The sequence below is a fragment of the Rhinolophus sinicus genome, chromosome 16 (genome assembly GCF_057876585.1).
Source record: "Rhinolophus sinicus isolate RSI-liver-muscle chromosome 16, RSI-T2T, whole genome shotgun sequence".
NCBI lineage: Eukaryota > Metazoa > Chordata > Mammalia > Chiroptera > Rhinolophidae > Rhinolophus > Rhinolophus sinicus.
In genome coordinates, this window is record NC_142516.1 from 120,951,599 (window position 1) to 120,971,832 (window position 20,234).

General features: G+C 33.6%; 1 protein-coding gene across 1 annotated transcript in view; it reads right to left on the reverse strand.

Moving 5' to 3' along the window:
- MICU3 (mitochondrial calcium uptake 3) overlaps positions 1 to 20,234 on the reverse strand; it is an 80,263-nt gene that overhangs the window by 8,883 nt on the left and 51,146 nt on the right. The window contains exons 9-11 of the mRNA XM_088793347.1: positions 13,851 to 13,946; positions 8,720 to 8,820; positions 8,060 to 8,231 (exon numbers count right to left, since the gene is read on the reverse strand). Coding sequence (XP_088649473.1) covers positions 8,060 to 8,231; positions 8,720 to 8,820; positions 13,851 to 13,946 — 369 coding nt within the window. The remainder of the gene's footprint in view (positions 1 to 8,059; positions 8,232 to 8,719; positions 8,821 to 13,850; positions 13,947 to 20,234) is intronic.

Genomic DNA, 20,234 nt, shown 5'->3' on the forward strand with positions numbered 1-20,234 from the left:
AGTGTAAACAAAATTGTCATTACTTTTATGGAGTATAAAGTTAAAAAGCAAATCAAAGAATGACAGGATACAATGTTCACCCTCTGAACCTTTAGATTTTCAAAGCAGGGTTCTCATGTTTAGAAAGACAAATGAAAAACCATACAATAATTATCTTGTGTAGCTTAAACTTTTTTGTGTCTGGAAATATAGAATTATAAGTTGAAAAACATGACAAACATATTGATGGAGATAATTTAAAGTAATCCATTCTTAACAGCAGTGAGGAAAAGGGTCTGGGGAAGTGGTGGAGAGAGGGGATATAGACATTTCTTCTTTTCACTCTCACCCCCAGATTCACTTCTGTAATGAACCACTAGGACTTGAATAAAATGTGTCCTAATTGTTGGAAGTGGAATGAAAAGAAGTAGGTTACATTTTAACAAAAATAAAATAATAACTGAAAATTTTAAAACATCAAAAATACATACATACTGAGAGTCCAGAAAGAAACCTAAATATCTATGGTCAACCGATTTTCAGTAAGGGTACCAAGATCATTTAACGGAGAAAGAAGAGTTTCTTTAACAAATGGTGCTGAGACAACTGGATATCCACATGTAAAAGAAAGAAGTTTGACTCTTATTTCACTCCCTATATAAAAATTAATTCAAAATGGCTCAAAGACCTATATTTAACAGCTAAAATTAAAACCCTGCATGCATTTAAGGATACTATCAAGAAAGTAAAAAGACAATCAACAGAATGGGATAAAATATTTACAAACTGTGTATCTGATAAGAGTCTAGTATCTAGAATATATAAAGAACTCTTATAAATCAATAACAAAAAGACAACCCAATTAAATCATGGAGAAGGACTTGAATAGATATTTCTTCAAAGAAGATATACAAATGGCCAACAAACAAACACAGGAAAAGATATTCAACATTGCTATTCACTGAGGAAATGCAAATCAAAACCACAGTGATACCACTGCATACATACTAGGATGGCAACAACTAAAAAGGCAGACAATAGCAAGTGTTGGTGAGGATGCGGAGAAATTAGAAACAATACATTTTTAATGGGACTGCAAAATGCTGTAGCTACTTTGAAAACCAGTTTGGCAGTTCTTCAAAATGTTAAACATGTGACCGAGCTATATACTCTGAGGTATATATCTAATTCTTTGGAATTTAAAATGTGTCCACACAAAAAATTGTACACAAATATTATAAAAGCATTATTAAAATAGCCAAAATTGGAAACAACTCAATGTTCACCAACTAACAAATAGATAAAATGTGGTGTATCTATGAGGTGTTAGCAAACAATACAGTGAATGTTTAAATTAAAAAAAAAGTTATTATAGTAAAAGACACATTGCCATTAATCCCCCTCAAATTACTCCCTCTCGCTTTGAACACACTTATCCCATCATTCTTGCCACTTTCTGAAGCAGTTCTGGAAGTCCTCTTTCATGAGTATCTTGAGTTGTGCTGCTGTGGCTGCCTTGATGTCCTGAATCATTTTGACTTTGGGGAAGAGTCAGAAGTCTCACGGTGCCAGATCTCATGAATAAGGTGGATGAGGACACACTATAATGTTTTTATTTGACAGAAATTGCTGTATACCAGAAGCGATGTATGACACGGGGTGTTGTCATGATGGAGGATGATTTACGGCACACTTTAAAACACACCTTCTCTCAACTGTAGCTCAACCCAACTGACTGCACGAAACAAGCTGAAACTTGTCACACACTGTTACTAAGGTTTGAAGCGCTGCTTATCATATTGAAGATCCCTGCCTTTCTGTTGGATGGCACTTGGCAGCAGCATTCACAGTATTTTATGGTCACAACAGAAAGTCTCCGTGTCACATATCGTTCTGGTATGGCAATTTCTGTCAAATAAAAATATTAAGGTGTGTACTCATCCACCTTATTCACTGGATCTGGCACCATGCGACTTCTGGCTCTTCCCCAAAGTCAAAATGAACATGAAGGTAAAAGTTTTGAATCGATTCAGGACATCAAGGCAGCCAAGACAGTGCAACTAAAGACACTTGCGAAAGAAGACTTCCAGAACTGCTTCAGAAAGTAGCAAGAATGATGTGATAAATGTGTTTGAAGTGAGAGGGAGTATTTTGAGGGGGATTGATGACAATGTGTCTTTACTATAATATATATTTTTTAAATTTAAACATTCACTGCTTTTTGTGATCATACCTCATATATAATGCAGTATTATTTGGCAATAAAAAGGAATGACGTGGTGATATTTGCTACAACATGGATGAACCTTGAAAAAGTTATGTTTAGTTAAAGAAGCCAGACACAAAAAGTTACATATTATATAATTCCACTGATATAAAATGTCCAGAATAGACAAATCCACAGAGATAGAGGCAGACTAGTGGTTGCCGGGGCTGAAGGGAGGGGAAACAGGGAGTGACTCTCTAATGTCTATGAGGTTTCCGTTTAGGATGATGAAAAAGGTCTGGAACTAGCTGTGATGGTTACACAACACTGTGAAGAGGCTTAATGCCACCAAATTTTACTCTTTAAAATAGTTAAAATGGTAAACTATATGTTATGTGTATTTTACCACAATAAAAAAAATTACATATGCTTATTGAAATATGTCATTGAAGATGTGAACCTGCATATATAGTTGCACTTGAATTGAACTGTGGCAAGGCATAAATGGACAAAACGGAGATAGTTAATAAGACATAATTCAATAAAAAGACAAACCAGAAAATGTTGTGCATATCAAACTGCAACTGTAATTACACTGGTTGTACTGGTTGGTAATGTGCTCCATCTGTAGCCATCACAGTGCTCCCAATGTGTGCACTTGTTTAACTTTGGTTGAAGTACATAAGCCTGAAACAATTAGATTAGGAAGAGAATGGGGGAGTAATGTCATGGACAATGGTGAAGTAGGGTGCTTGAAGATTTAGTCCCTCCAGCAAAACAACTAAAAGCTGGGAAATACTGATAGAATCAACTTTGTGGAACTCTAGAATCTAATCCAAAGCAAGTAGGTACTGATTAATAAAGAGAAGGGTGCCTGAAATTCAGTGAGAGAGTATTGTGGTGTTTTAGTCTACAGAACTACCATTTTTATCTTTCAATGCTGTGGCAGCTTTTATGATGGCAGCTGATGTTCCTGGTTTGGCTTCCTGGTGAAAGAGGGCTAATAAGAGCCTATTCTTAAATGTTGTGGCGTGCGATTTGCCTTGTCTAGGGGTTCCCTGAGGGATCAGCACAGAGGCTGACTTTTGTTTCATGCCCTTCTCCTTGGACTGGAGAGGCTTTCCTGGTAACGGTGATATCTATCAAAAGATTTAAAGACATACACACTCTGTGCCAGTCTGAGGCAAGGAGTGACAGAAGGGACAAGCAGCAGACAAAATACAAAAGCCTGGAAGAGGCTAACAAGAATGGTTATTGAGAGAATAGGGGCTCAAAGGGCCACTACATATACCTGAGAAATTGGACATGTCCAGGAACTGATGCATGCTTTGAAAAAACCTGAAAGGACACTAGCTTACCACCTCTGGCAGATCTATAGGCTCTGTGGAAGCAGGAGGTGAAAGCAAATGAAGAGGCTTAGTTAGGTAGCTTGGCTTAGTGTTAAAGGGGTGCTCCAGCAAGGAGCTGAGCTGCAAATACTGGGAGAGTACTGTATTTTTTTTCTTTCTGGCTGTAGGCATTGAAGGAAATCTCTGTCAGTTATCTGTCTAACCACTAAGATAATGGAACAGAATATTTTGTGACTGTACACAACAAGGAATACAGTCTTTCCCATTTGTATAGTGACTTTTCCTGGCAACTGTATATTAACTTTTAGAAATATAAACAACTTTAAAAGGTAGAGAGAAATGTACCATTATGGAATAAACAGAAAATTCAAACTGAAATTTACTGGCTGAATGAAGATAAGTCACTTAAATCTTTCTGAACATCAGTTTCCTCAAAGCTTAATAATGATAATTTTATTACTTTCTTGTTAATATTTACATTATGTGGTTACTCTGACAAGCCCTTTCCCGTCCCTTCTACAGTCTCTATCTACATTCTCTCCCAGAAAAGTTCACCTGGTCCCATAGCCTTTAAAAAAATTAAATTATTTATTTTATATGGCAATGTATTCTAAGCACCTGTTCAAGATTCAAAAGGCACAAGAATGAAAAACACAAATCTCCCTCTATCCCCTCCTTTTTCCTTAGCCATGCAGTTCCCTTCTTTGGAGGAACCAATGTTTTTCTAGTTCTGTGGGTCCTTCCAGAACTAGCATAGGCTATTTTTGTAAATAAGTAGTAGTATACTATATACATTGTTCTAAATTGTGCTCTTTTTTCCTTACTATATCTTAGAGGTTGTTCTATATTAGTACCTAAAGAATTTTCTTGGTCTTTTTTTCAGCTTCACCTTTTTCCATTCTATAGATATATTACAATTTATTTAACCAGTGACTTACTGAAAGACATTTAGGCAGTTTACAACTTTTTGCTATTGCAAACAACACTATTTATAACACATAACTTTGTAAATCTGCCATTTCATATAAGTGAATATATCTGTAGGTAAAATTCACAAAAACAGAAAAGCTTTAAGTTCTACATCTTTAAATAATATCTATCAATTCATTCAATAGGGGTTCCAGATACTGTGGATATAGCAGCAAATAATAAAGATAAAAATACGAGCCTTCCTGGAGCTTTCATTATAGTTGGGAGAGACAGACAAAAAAAATAATAATAAAAATAAGTATATTCTATTGTTTACTGAGATAAAAAATAAAAATAAGCAAATTATATAGTGTGTTAGAAGACGGTAATGCTAAGGAAATAAAAATGGATTAAGGGAAGAAGGAATAGGATATGCCAAGGGAGAGATTATAATTTACATAATAAGCTATTATATCATAGGTTATATATTATGTATATAATAGGTCATTATTTATATATTAGATTGGAAGGGTAGACATCATTGAGAAATTACATAGTAAGCCATGTGGTTATCTAAGAGAAGAGCATTCAGGGCAGAGAAAAGAACATATACTAAACCCCTGAGATGTAAGATTACCTGGTATTGAGAAACAGTAAAATGCCTGTGTGCCTGGAGTAGAGTAAGCAAGAGGGAGAATGATAGGAAATGAGGTCAAAGGTAAGGAGTGAACAGCCTCTGTAAGCTCTGTAGGCCACTAAAAATTTTGGCTTTTACTTTGAGAAAAATGAGATACTATGATAAAATCTGAATCATGGTATAAAGCATTTCCTTAAATGTGAAATGGAGAACAGGTTGTAAGAAGGCACAGTTGGAAGCAGAGAGATGATTTGGGAGGCAACTATAATAATCCAGGCAAGAGAGAATGATGACTTGGGTGGTAGCAATGGAGACGGCAAGAAGTGGTCAAATTCTGATACAGGCAGTGTCAAGAAGATTTGCTGATGGAGTGTATGTAGAATGTGAGGGGAAGGAGTCTGAAAATTTTGGCTAGAACAACTAGGAATATAGTTTCCAGCCATTGAAACAGGGAAGATGGTGTGTGGAGCAAGATTTGTTGGGATGATCAGTAGTTTAGTTTTGAAACTATTAAGCCTGAGGTATCTATTGCATACCCAAGTGGAGAGGCTCAGCAGGCTGTATGATGTCAAAGTTTGAAATTCAGGGGAGAAGTTTAAGCTGGAGACACAGCTTAAGCACTAATGATTACCAAAAGTAGTCCTGATTTGTACCCTTGATTGCGATAGTCAAACATCCGACTGCCTGCGTAATTTCTTCACTTAGACATCTCATAGGAATCTCAAACTTAACTTGTCCAAAATAAAAGTATTGATTCTTCCCTAACCCCAAACTCATAGTCTTCTTAGCTCAGTAAATAGCACCACTCTTTTCACCCGGTGGTTCAGGCCAAAACGTAGGAGTTCTTGATTCCTTATTTTCCTTCATATTGAAGTCTAATCCAGCAACAAGTCCTATCAGCACTAGTTTTTAAATGATCCAGTATCTGACCATGCATCTCTTTCCTGCCCTCCTATAACAACATCCAAATTTGTCTTTTTCTTTCAAAGTGGGTCTAACTAAAGTCTATTCTGTACCAGCGAAGATGATCTTTTGAAACATGAATCAAATCATATCTGGCACATGAGTCAGATCACATTTGAACATCACAATGTACAGAAAACACTTGCTGAATAAATACTTGCTCAGTGAACAAACATCATACCTATGCTCTAAAGCAAGGTTGGCAAACTTTGGTATTTGCTGTTTGTTTTGCCTAGAATGCTCCTCACCCAGGTCTTTGCACAAGTCATTCCTCACCGTCTTTCCTCAAAAGCTACCACTTCAGAAAAGTTTCTCTAATAGTGCATCTTCTTTCCCACTGCCCACAACTTTTGGTCCTCTTCAGAATATTTATCATTATCTGAAAATATGTCATTTATTTATCTTTTTGCTTACTTGTTTATTGTATCTCTCCACTAAGTAATTCAATGACAGGAATATTACTTATCTTGTCACTTGCTCCACAGTGGCTAGAATAAGGCCTAGTAAATAGAAGATGCTTAATATCTAGTAGACAAATGAGTGGAAATTAAAGTATTTTAGAAATGTAAAATGGAATCTATTGAAAGAGTAGCAGTTGTTATTGTTTTGGAGAGAAGGGGATGAGGAGTGAAAGGAAGGGAAAGACATAAGCAGAGTGTGATAGCAGTATCATTGGCTTAGGGTCTTGGGTTTGAAACCCCGGGCAAGGGTCTAAGTATCTGAGAGCCTCAGCTTCCCCTTTTATAAAAGAAAGATGTCAATATCTGGAAGGTGTTTTAAGGATTGATGAGACAGTGCAAAAAAAAAAAAAAATCAAATCAATGAGAATCAATGCTGGTTCACTTGCTAAATTTTCCCATTTTTACTGTAATTATTTGTAGTACTTATGATACGTCTATCAAGTTTTTAAAAGCTGAATTTAACTTAAAAGAAAACTTTTATTTTGAAATAATTTTTGATGAGAAAAAAAGTTCCAAAAACAGTGCAAAGAGGTCCCATACGCTCTTTACCCTGGAATTAAACTTTTTGAGTTACAGATTTCTATAAATTTCCGTATGATGAAAGAATAAAAACAAAAAGATTCTTTAAGGCCCTAAAAATACCCAAGTAGTTTGACATAGTATAATTATTATAACTAGTATAATTTCCACTATTTTCCAATTTATGCATTGAAAAAATCCAGTTTAACATGTAAAACAGACAAAAATAGATTATGTAAACTAACGGCCAAAAGCATCAAGTTCTTTTTTCTCATTCCATAGGGGATGTGGACAATTGTTAGCACTGTCGGTGTATCCATCTTAAACAAAGTCAAACTATTTGCAAGTTTTTCTTGGATAGGTTAACTTGATCCTTCTGCAAACACAAATAGAAGGCAATATATCCAAAACATCCCATGCCTAAAGGGGGTACTTTTAACACCAGTTCCATTTGGTTGCAATGATGCATTTAAATACCACTAGATAATGCACAACTGATCAGAATTGCTGACAAAACACTTAACTACTAAACAAACAGACAATCAGTTGTCCCAGGTTCTTAAACACTCACACCATCCAAACTGAAAAAAACCTCACTTCAACTGCTGATAAGATCACTCACTCATCAATTTGAAGGCCATCCTCAAATGACCTTTTATTAAGTATATTATAGAAATGAATAAAGTATAACTGAAATGATGTCAATATGAACTGCTTTATATCAGGTGATGTTAATATAGTAGTAAAAGCACAGAGGTCAACAGAATTCTCTTGGAAAATGATATTCATAATCCAAGTAAAATAACTGCTCACAACCTTAAAGTTTTTAGAATATCTCAGAAAAATATGGATATCTACCCAGAATACTAATCAATTTTTAAAATTTTGCCAGGGCACTTAGGATACACAGGAAAAAAGAATGAAATATATCCAAATATCTCTATTAATCCACAGAGCAAAAGAACTAACAAAAGGACAAAATATTTTTTTAACCTAAATAACATGTTAACAAAATAAATAATGGAGGATTAGATACCTTTTCTTCGGGTATACTGTAACGCACATTTTCCAAAAATACTGATGTATTTTCCACATTTGTATATCGTAAAAGAATATGAGCAAAATCTTCTTCACTGATAGTATTCATCCCATTCGAGTAGGAAAGGAATTCTATTTCTAGAACTTCTGTTTGGAGGTTATCCATGAATCTATGACAAAAATATATAAAGAATGAATAAGATAAATGGAGAGTGACGGTAACAGATGGTACTTAGCCTCTCAGGGTTTGGCTTCCTCATCTGTAAAATGGGGATAATAAAAATGCCCTAGTGATGAGATTTAAAGGAGTTAATGTGTAATGTCTAGTGTTTCTTGTAGTAAATAGTATATACATGATTATTATTATTTATTACTTTTGCTTATTGGGACTGAGAAATTGGTAATATACTTTCTTCTGAATGTATAGGAAATAACAATCCAGCTAGTCAGACATTTTATCATTCAGTAATTTCCTGTTACACTTATCAATATAAACACTGGTATACAGAACTGATAAAAGTGGGTATTTGTTATACATAGTACCTTCAGTTGACATAAAAGCAGAAAAAGGTGTGTATCACCACACTGGATAATTTTAAGGACCTTTCTCACTTTAGCATGTTAACGTTTTTCAATACAAATAAAAAAGTAAACTCACCTATAAAAATCTTCAAAGTTGAGCTCAGCTTTTCCTTTTTTTCCAAAAAAGTGTACAAGAAGTGTAGTATCTGTTACTAAACTTGTAATGTCATCAGCACGCTTAAAAAAAATCACAATTTAAAAGTTAGCAACAAAACAGAATAGGGATACCCAATATCCCTCAAAGAATTTTATCAACACATAAATATCAAGAATGAATGAAAAGCATAAGGCTGTATTAATAAATGCCATTACAGTTAAAATGAAGTTCAAAATTAGAAAATATAAATATAAATAAAATCTATCTTTATCTTCAAAAAAATTTAAAGATATTTTAGGAAGTTTTCAACCTCAAATTGTGCATTTAGAGTATCTATATTTAAATTATCTACAATAGTTGAACTCCTTTAGTAATCATGTAAATATTTTATTTTTATTTCAGTAATTTACAGTATAAATTTTCCTAATCAACCTGAAAATTCTATTTTTTCAGGATGTTCAAAAGAGGTAAATTCTTCAGATGTATTGAACATATGGGGCTGACAAAGGAATGGTCTCAAGCTTTACAAAGTAACTTCTTTTAACCATGGTACTTTTCTATTCTATTCCATATTTATGATACTTTAAATAGAAGATACTGTATTTTGAAAGAGAGACTACAATGATATTACTTTGTAATACACATCATCTGTATTTTTTTTCAAGAAAAAGTCTAACATTCTTTTTTGAATGGCTAAGAATTCATTCCAGAGGGTTTTTCCTTCCCCACTCAACTTGATAAACCAAGTTCCAACAAGTGTATTCTTAAAATAGCTTAATTATAGTCCTTTCAAAGTTCAACGCCTATGGAAATCTTCCTTTCATGTAGCTTTAGAGATTTTTCCTGTCTTTCCCTCCCTCAATTCCCTTCATTTCCCTAATCTTTCTTTCCGTCTTTTTTGAGTTGGCCATTAACTCATACCTGTCTTATAAACTCGAGCACAATAACGTTCACATGATTGTAATTCTCCCATATACTCCATAAAAAGCATCAGAAACAGAAAGCATATACTTCTCTACAAAGGATCAGTTGTCTTACCCCTCATTCGCACACTAAATTTTGGTAATCCTTTGATTCCTCATAGCCTCTTCCCAATCTTTTATGAAGATAGCTATTTCATCCTTCCTAACTTTTATAGGATTTTTATTTCATTTCTTCCTAAACCAAATATTATTCTCTTCTAATGACTAGTATGGGGTTATAGAGACTATGTCTTTTGATTGGTCTTTTTCCCTCCAAACATGTGCTTTTTTAATTCATGACACTTTTTCTAAGGTAATCTCTCTGCTACATTGACTAACTCATGTCTCTCTTAAGAACTCCAACGTGTAGGGTATCTTGTACTTTAAATATCTAAAACTGTTGAAATTCTTAGTTATCTTTTAAATAGTCTATATTTAAGTAATGCAGCTTGGATTTTTCTAAATAACCTTTAGCATACAGCCTCCTTTAGAAGATCTCTACTATTTCTCAGTTTAGTTTGCTGACAAGTCCCAAGTATTCTCAGGAGTTGGAATAAACTAGAAGTTCCCTGTAATGTAACCAACTTCTTTAAAGATCTAATTGCTGGTGGGGGTGGGGAGCAATAACAGGGAGGAAGCCAGGTGTCATATTATCTTTTAAATATACCTTCTTGAACAAGCCTATTATGGATGTTGAGGAATATGGTGGTGCTAGCGTTTCATATGACAGTAGACTCATGTAATGTTAAGTCGTGCTCAAAAGGCACCACTACCTTTACCAGTAGCTTAAGGTTGAGGAGGGAGGCTGCTGTAACAGAATCAGGGGAGGATTTAAAATCAGAAGACCTAGGTTCACTGACTTTTTTGATCTTCAGCTACCTTATCTGTAAAATGGGAATAACCCTATCTATAATAACAATTTTGAGGATAAGATTAGAATATGATGTAAATGAAGTATACAAATGTTCTTATTGGTAGTCATAAGATGCTTTGGAAAAAAGCGTAAAACCTTTGGGGAGGGGTAAGATATTTCATTTTAATTATAGACATTCTTTTGTGATTGTATATAATTAAGTCTAATCAGTCTATCATGCATGGAACAGCTTAAATTAGTAGGGAAAGGAAATATTTGAGAAGGCGTGCCTAAATGGGGCATAAAGGTGGACACTCTAGACAATCAGAAGTCAGCATGAAGAATTGGGGTATCCATTTGGAAGCTAGAGGAATGGAATGTGGGGGAGGGACAAAATGGGTGAGAGGAGACGGATGATGTTTCAGAAAAAGTTGCTACTTTTGTAAGCAGTAGTGTGGTGAGCAAATAAGATGATGACCTTGAGAGTCAGATTTCTGGCTTTGAATTCTAACTTTTTTCCTTATTAGTTAAGCGACTTTGGGGAAGTTAATTTCTCTGAGGATATTATTATCCTCAGGAATAACAACAGTACCTACTCTAAACGGTTGTTGTAAGCATTAGGTAACACATTTGTGAATCACTTAGCTCTATAACTGGCACATTTTAATGCCTAATAAATGTCAGCTATTATTAGTTTTGCCGTATCAAAATATATCAAAAAGTTGAAAAAGGACCAGACAAGATAGAAAATAATGGTGAAGCTTATTGAAAAAAAAAAAGAGATTTTTAAGTGGTACATTTTTACTTCTGTTTTGTTATTGAAACTACACGTATGTTACATGGATCTGAAAAAAAAAAAAAAGCCTTAAAATGAGAGGTTACAGGACAACAAAAGTTAGTGAACTCAGATACCATAATTATGGCATGTTCTCTCTAATGCTGTGATGTCCTTTACCTCAAGACATATACACGGAAATAAGATGGCTTTGTTTTACACAGGTTTTAAATAATGACCTCATTCAGCCAGTTTTTCTCATGCCCACTGAGCAGAGCAGATCTTCATTTAGTCTTTCATCATCAAAATCTTATTAGACTTAGGTTGCACTTATCCAGATAATCCAGACTCACAGAGGCATAAGCAACAGTTTGACATTAGAGAGAAAAAATTAGAAAATGGAAATGGTGAAAACTTCTCCCCCCATTCAGTGAAACACAGTACTGTTGGGTCATTGAAAACTATACCACTGTCCGTGGTATCCAAACAGTGTTATATAACTTAACTCACAGGACAATTGAGACAAAAATAGACTTTATCCCTTTGATTCTTACGCTCATTGTTAAAATAAAATGAATTCAGGTATTTTCATAACAAAGCCAGAAAAAGACACAAAAGAACCCCATGGGTCATTTACATGAAAGGCCATTATCTAACTTTGTTTTGATTAGAATTTAAATGATTTAATCAAAATTGAAATAAACAAATTAGTAAATTTGCATGAAATAAAAATATGTCAAACTATTAAAATAAAAAGTTTTAAGGATATTATTTCAACATATTTTTATTGATTACAATGTGGTAATTTTAAGCTCTATTCAAGGGCTGGAGGCAATTTTCAAAGTCTTGATTTGTTAGTGAAGGGTCTGAGTAATTTATTGAAATTTATTAAGGACAGTAAAGTAGCAAGTAAAAAATTTTTAATTTGATCTATAAAACTCAAAACAGTTTATATAATCTGATACTCAGACTGTATTCAACAGTTATACGAGAGGTTTATATTGTACTATGAATTTATATCTATTATTTTAATTAGAAAGTGGTATCAGCTGTGGCATATTCAAATTTTCATTATAACATGGTTTTACCATAACTGAAAAAAATCTATTGTTAGAAACAGCCTTGGAATAAGAATGAGAGGCTAATCTCAAGTTTACCTACAGTATTTAAACAGAAATGCTTTATCTCAATATTTACATTTTAAACATATAAGAAACAAAGACATACATATATATTTCCAAGCTTTCTTTCCTAACGAAGTTGAATCCTGAAATACTGATACTCTGTAAACATTTCAGTTTTACACTGGCATCAGTAGTAACCTATAAGAAATTAGAATAAGTTATAACAACTACAGTCAATTTTCCATTATTGACTTGAATTCCATTAATGAATTAAATTAATTCATTAATTAATTTAGCAGCTTATGATGATAGTGTGAATTGATTACAGCCAATGGTGTGCTAGTAAACTGGCAATCGGGTGGGGGGTGGGGGGTGGGAGGTTGGGGGGGTGGGAGGGAGGGGAATAGCCTGATCTGTAGTGTTTGCCAATTTCTGTGGTATTAAACACTCCTATCATAGCCACTTCCAAGGTACCAACGGGATGTTATGCAATGATGAGTTGAGAAGAGATGTGCAGAATTAGCTCTGTGAAGCTATAAAAGCCAGCTCCAGCACACCTCCGACAGAGTGATAAACATGTTCAAAAGGTCTTATAATCATATCATACAAACTTTGAGTGTGAGAACTGACTTGTCTTCTGATATTAAACCTCCTAAGATTTAAATTAAATTCAACATCTAATTAGCAGATTGTGTCTTATTGTGAGCATTTCTAGCAGAGTTAAATGAGATTAAAGACAGGTTGGAGGCTAAGAGGTGGATGGGGAGAAACAAGTGACATGACTTAAATTGAAGCTAGGCCACGGTGGCTCTGTGGAGACTTTAAGGGCCAGTGTCCCCAGATATGCACTGGCAATTCTAAACAATGTCAAGGGGAAATGTTCCTCCCTTCCTTGAAAAGGATACTGCTCCATACCCCACCCTTGGTAAGCGACTCACCATTAATACTAGGAAATGTAATGGTTTAAATCTACCATAACTGTAAAGCATTAGCTATCTTTTACCAAGTTAAAAGTTTCAGCATTTCATGTATCACTGAAAATTGTAAGGTTAAAAAAGTCAGTGAAACTCTATACTAAAACAGTATTTTCAAATTTTCTGAAAGTGATCTTTAAGTAAAAAATAACAATATTTTCTTTTAATTAACTTGGAAAGGCATGCTTTCTACAATAAGCAAGTTTGATTTAATATAGACTATTACAGGTTACCCTGCAGCCCCTGCCAGCGCAGTTGACATATTCAAATACACCATTTAGATATAGGAATTATTGCTTTACTGGATTAAAAGGAAAACTATAAAATATATATGGTTTCATCATTGTGACTCTCAGATGAAACGAGGACTAGATTAACAATATGGCAAATAGTACAATGACCTAGTTGAGGTTTAATTATACCTCTGCGAGGTCTGAAAAGAGTGCTTGGCTTGTATTACGTCTCAGTGTATCCCAATAGCTTCTGGAGACAAGTTCCTCAGCATCTGTTTTAAGTACCTGTAGAAGTTTTAAGAAGCACAACTGAAATCTAAAGAATAGTCACAAAGAATGATAATTTATACACTTTAAATCTCTTCTAGCCAACCTTGAAAAGAAAACACATTAGCTTACCTTTTTTGTTTTCTGCCGCACACAACAGTATTATATTACATTGCTGGTAAACCCAGGGTATTTTCAAAGGTGTAATGGTATATAACCACTATTTCTAAGTACAATGTGGCTTTGTCAAAGAGAAGCATAGTCTTCACCCCCTCCCCCATGTCATTCTACTGAAACATGGATAACTTCTAAGAATGTGTGAAATAAAAATTCTATTCACACCTTATGTGAATTCATTTGTAGAAGATTTTGGTGATTTTGTAGCAACCTAAAAAATCCTGCTTAATTTAAAAATGAATTATTGTTGGCTAGCATACATTGTGTTAGTGCATCCAAGAATCAAAATGATTATAGCCACACTAGAGAAAGAAAATTTAAATTAATCCAAAACGTGTCAAAAAGAAACATGCCAGTTTAAGTCACTCAAAACTACTCAGGGATTCGATAGGTGTGTCTATTGTGAATAGATAAAGTATTTCTAATCTATTACCTGACAGCACACTAGTTTTAATCTCAGTATTGGCTAGTCTGAAAAATGTGGTATCAAGATTAAGAAGTGTAGTGTAATCTTGATATGAAAACATAGAACTACAAACTTAAGAGTTTATAGACAGTCTATAAACTTACAAGTTTATAGAGACTTGGGACTCTATAAACAAAAATAAGGAAAGGCAGTTTCTGTCAGGATTTATCAGGGAAGATTTCATAGGTTCTTGGGCTTGGTGTTCTTATGGTTAACGTGAGAAGAAAACACTGCATAATATACTTAGGAATGAGTGGCTGATGATGAGAGAACTTTTATTTCTGTGTGTGTGTGTTAATTTTTTAAAAGTCCAATGCCACTAATAAAATTATAATGCACTTGAGAATTATTTTAAAGATTTTAAAATTCATTATTAACTAGAAAATTCTGCCTACTGCCCATATTTTAATAAAATCTTTTAAAAAAGTTAATAATATAGTAATTTAGCAGGAATCACTTATATGACATAGACATATTTAATATCATAAATGTAAATGTAGCAATAGGACAGAGAATCTGCTCATAACTTCCTTTAGCAATTAAATAAGCTTTGACTAAACAGTTATAAACTAAATAAGTAAAATGAGCTGAGTATAGAATAAAGTTCATTTTCTTTTATACAGGAATGGTAGTACCTCAATAAATGGTAGCTAGATTATAAACACTTACTCTGTGAATATTATGTAAATATTTCGAATGTGGATATATTTTTAAATTATAATTTAGAAAGTTAGTATATGATAAGGAAAGGAATTATCAAACCTATCAAACTAGAAAATAAGGCTTACTATACTAGTATTAGGAGGGTAACGACAATGATTTGCTATGTGAAGCCATGCCTCTTGCCTACTTCCAAACACTGGTCACCATCTCTCTCTAATCTTTCTATTTCTCTCTCTCTCTCTCTCTCTCTCTCTCTCACACACACACATTGATGACATTAGAAAAATATTTACAACATATTAAGGGATAAAATTAGCTTGACAAACTATATTGACATAGATCTCTACAGAAAAAAAAATATTTTTTGAACATAGAAACGAGGTAAGTATGCTCAAACATACTGATTATCTTTGAATGGTGGCATTGAAATATTTTTTTTTCTTCTTTTTACTCACTTATACTTTAAAATATTTTAAGAATGTATATTTATCACGATAATATACAACTTTTTAAATAAAAAAGTCTTATTTAGAACATAACAACTCACTAGTCCCCTCCTACAGAAAGTTATCCCACTCTTTATTTAGCTGCAAAGATGGAACTGTGATAGGATAAATAACTGAATTCCTGCAAGTGGCTATATTTGTTTTTGTTTTATCTTATACAGTTTTTTAAATTACAATGTTTCTGAGAGAAGGACATATTCTCACAGCAACTATGTCAGGCCTTGTGTTAAATAAATACGTGATACATAATTAACAGGACAAAATAGCCAATATATCAGTGATTTTCCTGGCAATGTTGTAGATTCCTATATGAGTGTCTGCTAAGGAGCAAATATTAAATTTTTAATAATGACTTGGATGATGAAATTAAGAGTAAATTTTCATAACATGCAAAACTAGTAGAAAACTTTAACATCAGAAAAATAGGATATTTAAAATAAACTTAAGGTAGCCATAAAAATCAGAATAGATTGCAATAGCAAGAAATGCAAAGCAAATACAAAACCACAACATATGCATACAGGCTAAGGTAAGACTGATAGGGGAAAACGCCCAAATATAACTGAGCACTGTGATGGTTACGAAACAGGTAGTAGAATGTTTGGTATATAAATAGTAAGAAAATTTGCGAAGACTTCTTGAAGCCTTCTTCGTGTACTTGATTACTACATGAGCTTTAAGCCTCCTTATCAGAGTATAAATCAGGTGTAGACCTTCATTAAAAGAGGTAAAAGAAGAGATGGTCCAGAAGGACTTTAAAATAGATGGCACAGGCAAAACGATGTCCCGAATGTACTGTCTCCTATCAGTCTGATATATTTTTAGCCTAAGTTTAGTCTGTTAATCATAGAATTTCCCTAAACTTTGAAGTTTTGGTCAAATATTCCCTATTGCACTTTTGGCTGACCCAAAGTAGGATCCTATTCAAGACATTCCATGATACTCACGATAGGAAGGAAGGACGGAAGGCAGGAAGGGAGGAAGAAAGGAAGGAAGGAAGGAGAGAAGGAAGGAAAGAAGGAAGGAAGGAGTGAGCTATGGTCTGAAAAATTCCTATGCAGATATTCTAACTGCCAAGGTGATGGTATTAGGAGGAGGTGGGGCCTTGGAAAGGTGACTATGTCATGAGTGCACAGCCTTCATGAATGGAATTAGTGCTCTTATAAAAGAGGCTCAAGAAAGCTCCCTTGCCCCCTTGTACCATGTGAGGACACAGCAAGAAGACGCCCTCTGTGAGCCAGGAGGTAGGCCCTCATCAGCCACCACACTGAATTTGCTGGCTCCATGATCTTGGACTTCCCAGCTTCCAGCACTGTGAGAAATGTTTGTTCTTTATAAGCTACCCAGCTTATGGTATTTTTGTTACAGCAGCCCAAATGGACAAAGACAGAAGGAAAGAAGGAAGAAAGGATGGAAATAAAAGAAGGGAGAAAGTAAAGATGGAAGGAAGGAAGAAAAAAGGAAGTTAGGAAAAAAGAGGACTGATTTAGAGATGGGAATATATCACTGTGGTAAACAGAATAATAGCTCCCTAAAGTTGTCCATGTCCAGAGATGCAAATGTCCTATATACAGTTAGGGTGTGAGAAACGTTATGCTTAGAGAGAAGGCAAACTATGGAGAAAAACAAAAACAAAAAACAACAGTAGTCCATAGAATCAGATAGTAAACTGTCGTTACTGTTAGTGATATTTAAAAACACACAGAGAAAAATAAAAACAAAGAAATAAAAGAAAACTCTATCTTTATAATCTGTGCCACTATGACAACTGTGGCCTGAAATACTATAATCTGAGAATTTAATTTAAAATTTCATGGGACTGCAGTTCCTGCCAGTGTGTTACAGACACACACACACACACACACACAAACACACACACACACACGTTCCAGGAAAAACACACTCTTAAACCAGTTCTTAAATAATCCACACAGATGCATTACAACCAATGTATGCTCACAATATAAAATTACTAAACACAAAAGAACATAAACTACTACAAGTGAGAAGCAGCAAAAACAATAAACAATAGAACAAACAATGTAGACTTCAGATATTCAAATTATTAGATATGCAATACAAAATAAGTTTGTTAAGTTTAAAGAATATGAAGCTGTATTTGAAAGATTTTTCAGGAAAAACGGACAACCAATAATTATTAGGCTGATTACAAAAAAACAAACAAACAAATAAAACTTCTAGAAATAAAAAAAATGGAACCACCAAAATTTAACATCATATTAAATATAGCTAGAGAGAGAGTTAGTGAACCAGACAATAATATGAATAAATTATACAAAATACAATGTGAAAAGACAAAAGTATGGCAAATTATTAAAGAGAAGTTTAGAGACATAGATGAGAGCATGAATATTTATGAAAGTAATAATAGAGAAAATGGGAAGAAACAATATTCAGAGGTACTGGCAGTGAATATTCAGGAATTAATGAAAGAAAATAATCATATTATTTGAGAAGCTAATAAATTTCATGATAAGAGCAAAAAGAGACATACTACAGTGAAATTGTAGAATACCAAAGGCAAACAGAATCTTTAAAGTAGCAGAAAGATTAGCTACAAAAGAATAATTAGACTCAGCTGACTTTTCAACTTCAGCAATGGAAACCAGAGGACTGGAATGATATAATTTGTTGAGAATAAATGTCAACATACAATAGTATATCTAATAAAACTGTCTTTCAAAATAAGGACATATATACATATATTGAATCACTATGTTGTACACTTGAAACTAGTATGTTATATGTCAATTATATCTCAATTCTTATAAGTAATAAAAATTTAAAAACCCAATTCATAGAATCATAACAGATTGGTAATTGTCAGAGGCAGGTGGGGGTGGTGGTGGGAGTGGGGAAATGGGTAAAGATGGTTAAAAGGTACCAACTTCCAGTTATAAGATAAATAAGTCCTGGGGATGCAATGTACAGCATGGTGACTATTGTTAATGATACTGTATTGTATATTAGAAGTTGCTAAGAGAGGAGATCTTAAAAGTTCTCATCACAAGAAAAAATATGTGTAACTACGTGAGGTGATGGATGTTAACTAAACTTACTGTGGTGATCATTTTACAATATATACATATATGAAGTTATGTTGTACACCTTAAACTAATACCATGTTATAGGTCAATCACAGCTCAGTAAAACTGGGGGGAAATAAGGGCAAAATAAAGACATTTCCAAAAAGGGGGTTTTTAAAAAAATTTACCAGCAGACACTCACTTGAGTATATATTTTGTGAGTATAAGCTTATGAGATTTAGGAAAGGTTGAGACTAAAGAGGGAATTAGTGAGTAAAGAATGGCAAATATATAAGTAATTCTAAATAAATATTGATGGTATATATTTAAGAAGCCTAATTTGTGGATAAAAAAAAAGAAAAAGATAAACATTGTGCAATTTCAAGTACTCATGCCAGGAAGGGAATGAAAGATATTATGAGTAAAGCATTTTAAGACTCTATTTTTAAGAAAGAGAGTAAAGATATGGCCTAATTTAAGATTTTATTATTTTAAGTATACTTATTAAAATTTCCAAGAATAACTACATAGAGAATAGAAATATAATGAATGTTTTCTAAACTAATATAGAGGAAAATAAAGAGGAAAAATAATCTTCAGTTAATTCAGAAGAAGGTAGGAAAGAAGCATATAGAATGGGTAAAATAAATCCAAGTAAATTAGTAATCGCATTAATGTAAATTGACTAAATTTCCCAATTAAAAAGCAATATTATCAACCCAGATAAATAGAAACAAAAACAAATATGCATAATATGCTTATAAAAAAGAGACACCTAAAGATATAAAGAAAAGGAGAGGTTGAAAAATATGTACTAGGATTCTTTTAACAAAAGGCTAGTAAATACCACCAATCTTCTCTTTGAGAATAACTAAAAAAGCTGGATATAAAACAGATATATCTTCTTAATAGCCTCTTCAAGACATTATTTTGTCTTTGATACTGTGTTGCACAATGGTGCAAAAGCAATGGTGGGTAAAACTGTTGGAAGCCTTAGACCAAAGCCATTACGTTCTTCAGTTTCATATAACCATATTAAAAAAATAAAAAAGCTTCACTTAAGAATGTACTTGCTGAAGAATAAACTTATAATTTTGTTAAACTGACTTTTGAGCACACATCTTTTTAATATTTGGTGGGTGAAACTGGAAGTACGCACAAGGCACTTCTGCCTACTGAAGTAATGTAGTTGTCTTTAAAAAAATCATTTTTGTGATGGTTTGTGTTGCAAAGTGAAGTAGCCACTTTTTTCATGAGCAATCATTTTTACTTGAAAGAACAACAAATAGAGAAACCATGGTTGTTCAGACTTTGGCGTTTGGCAGACATTATTTTGAAAATGAGCCAAGTGCGCCTGTCACTCCAAGGGAAATGACTGATCGTATTTGTTGCCAAAATAACATACTGCAACAGATTGAATGCAGAAGCATCTATGAGGAACCTGCTG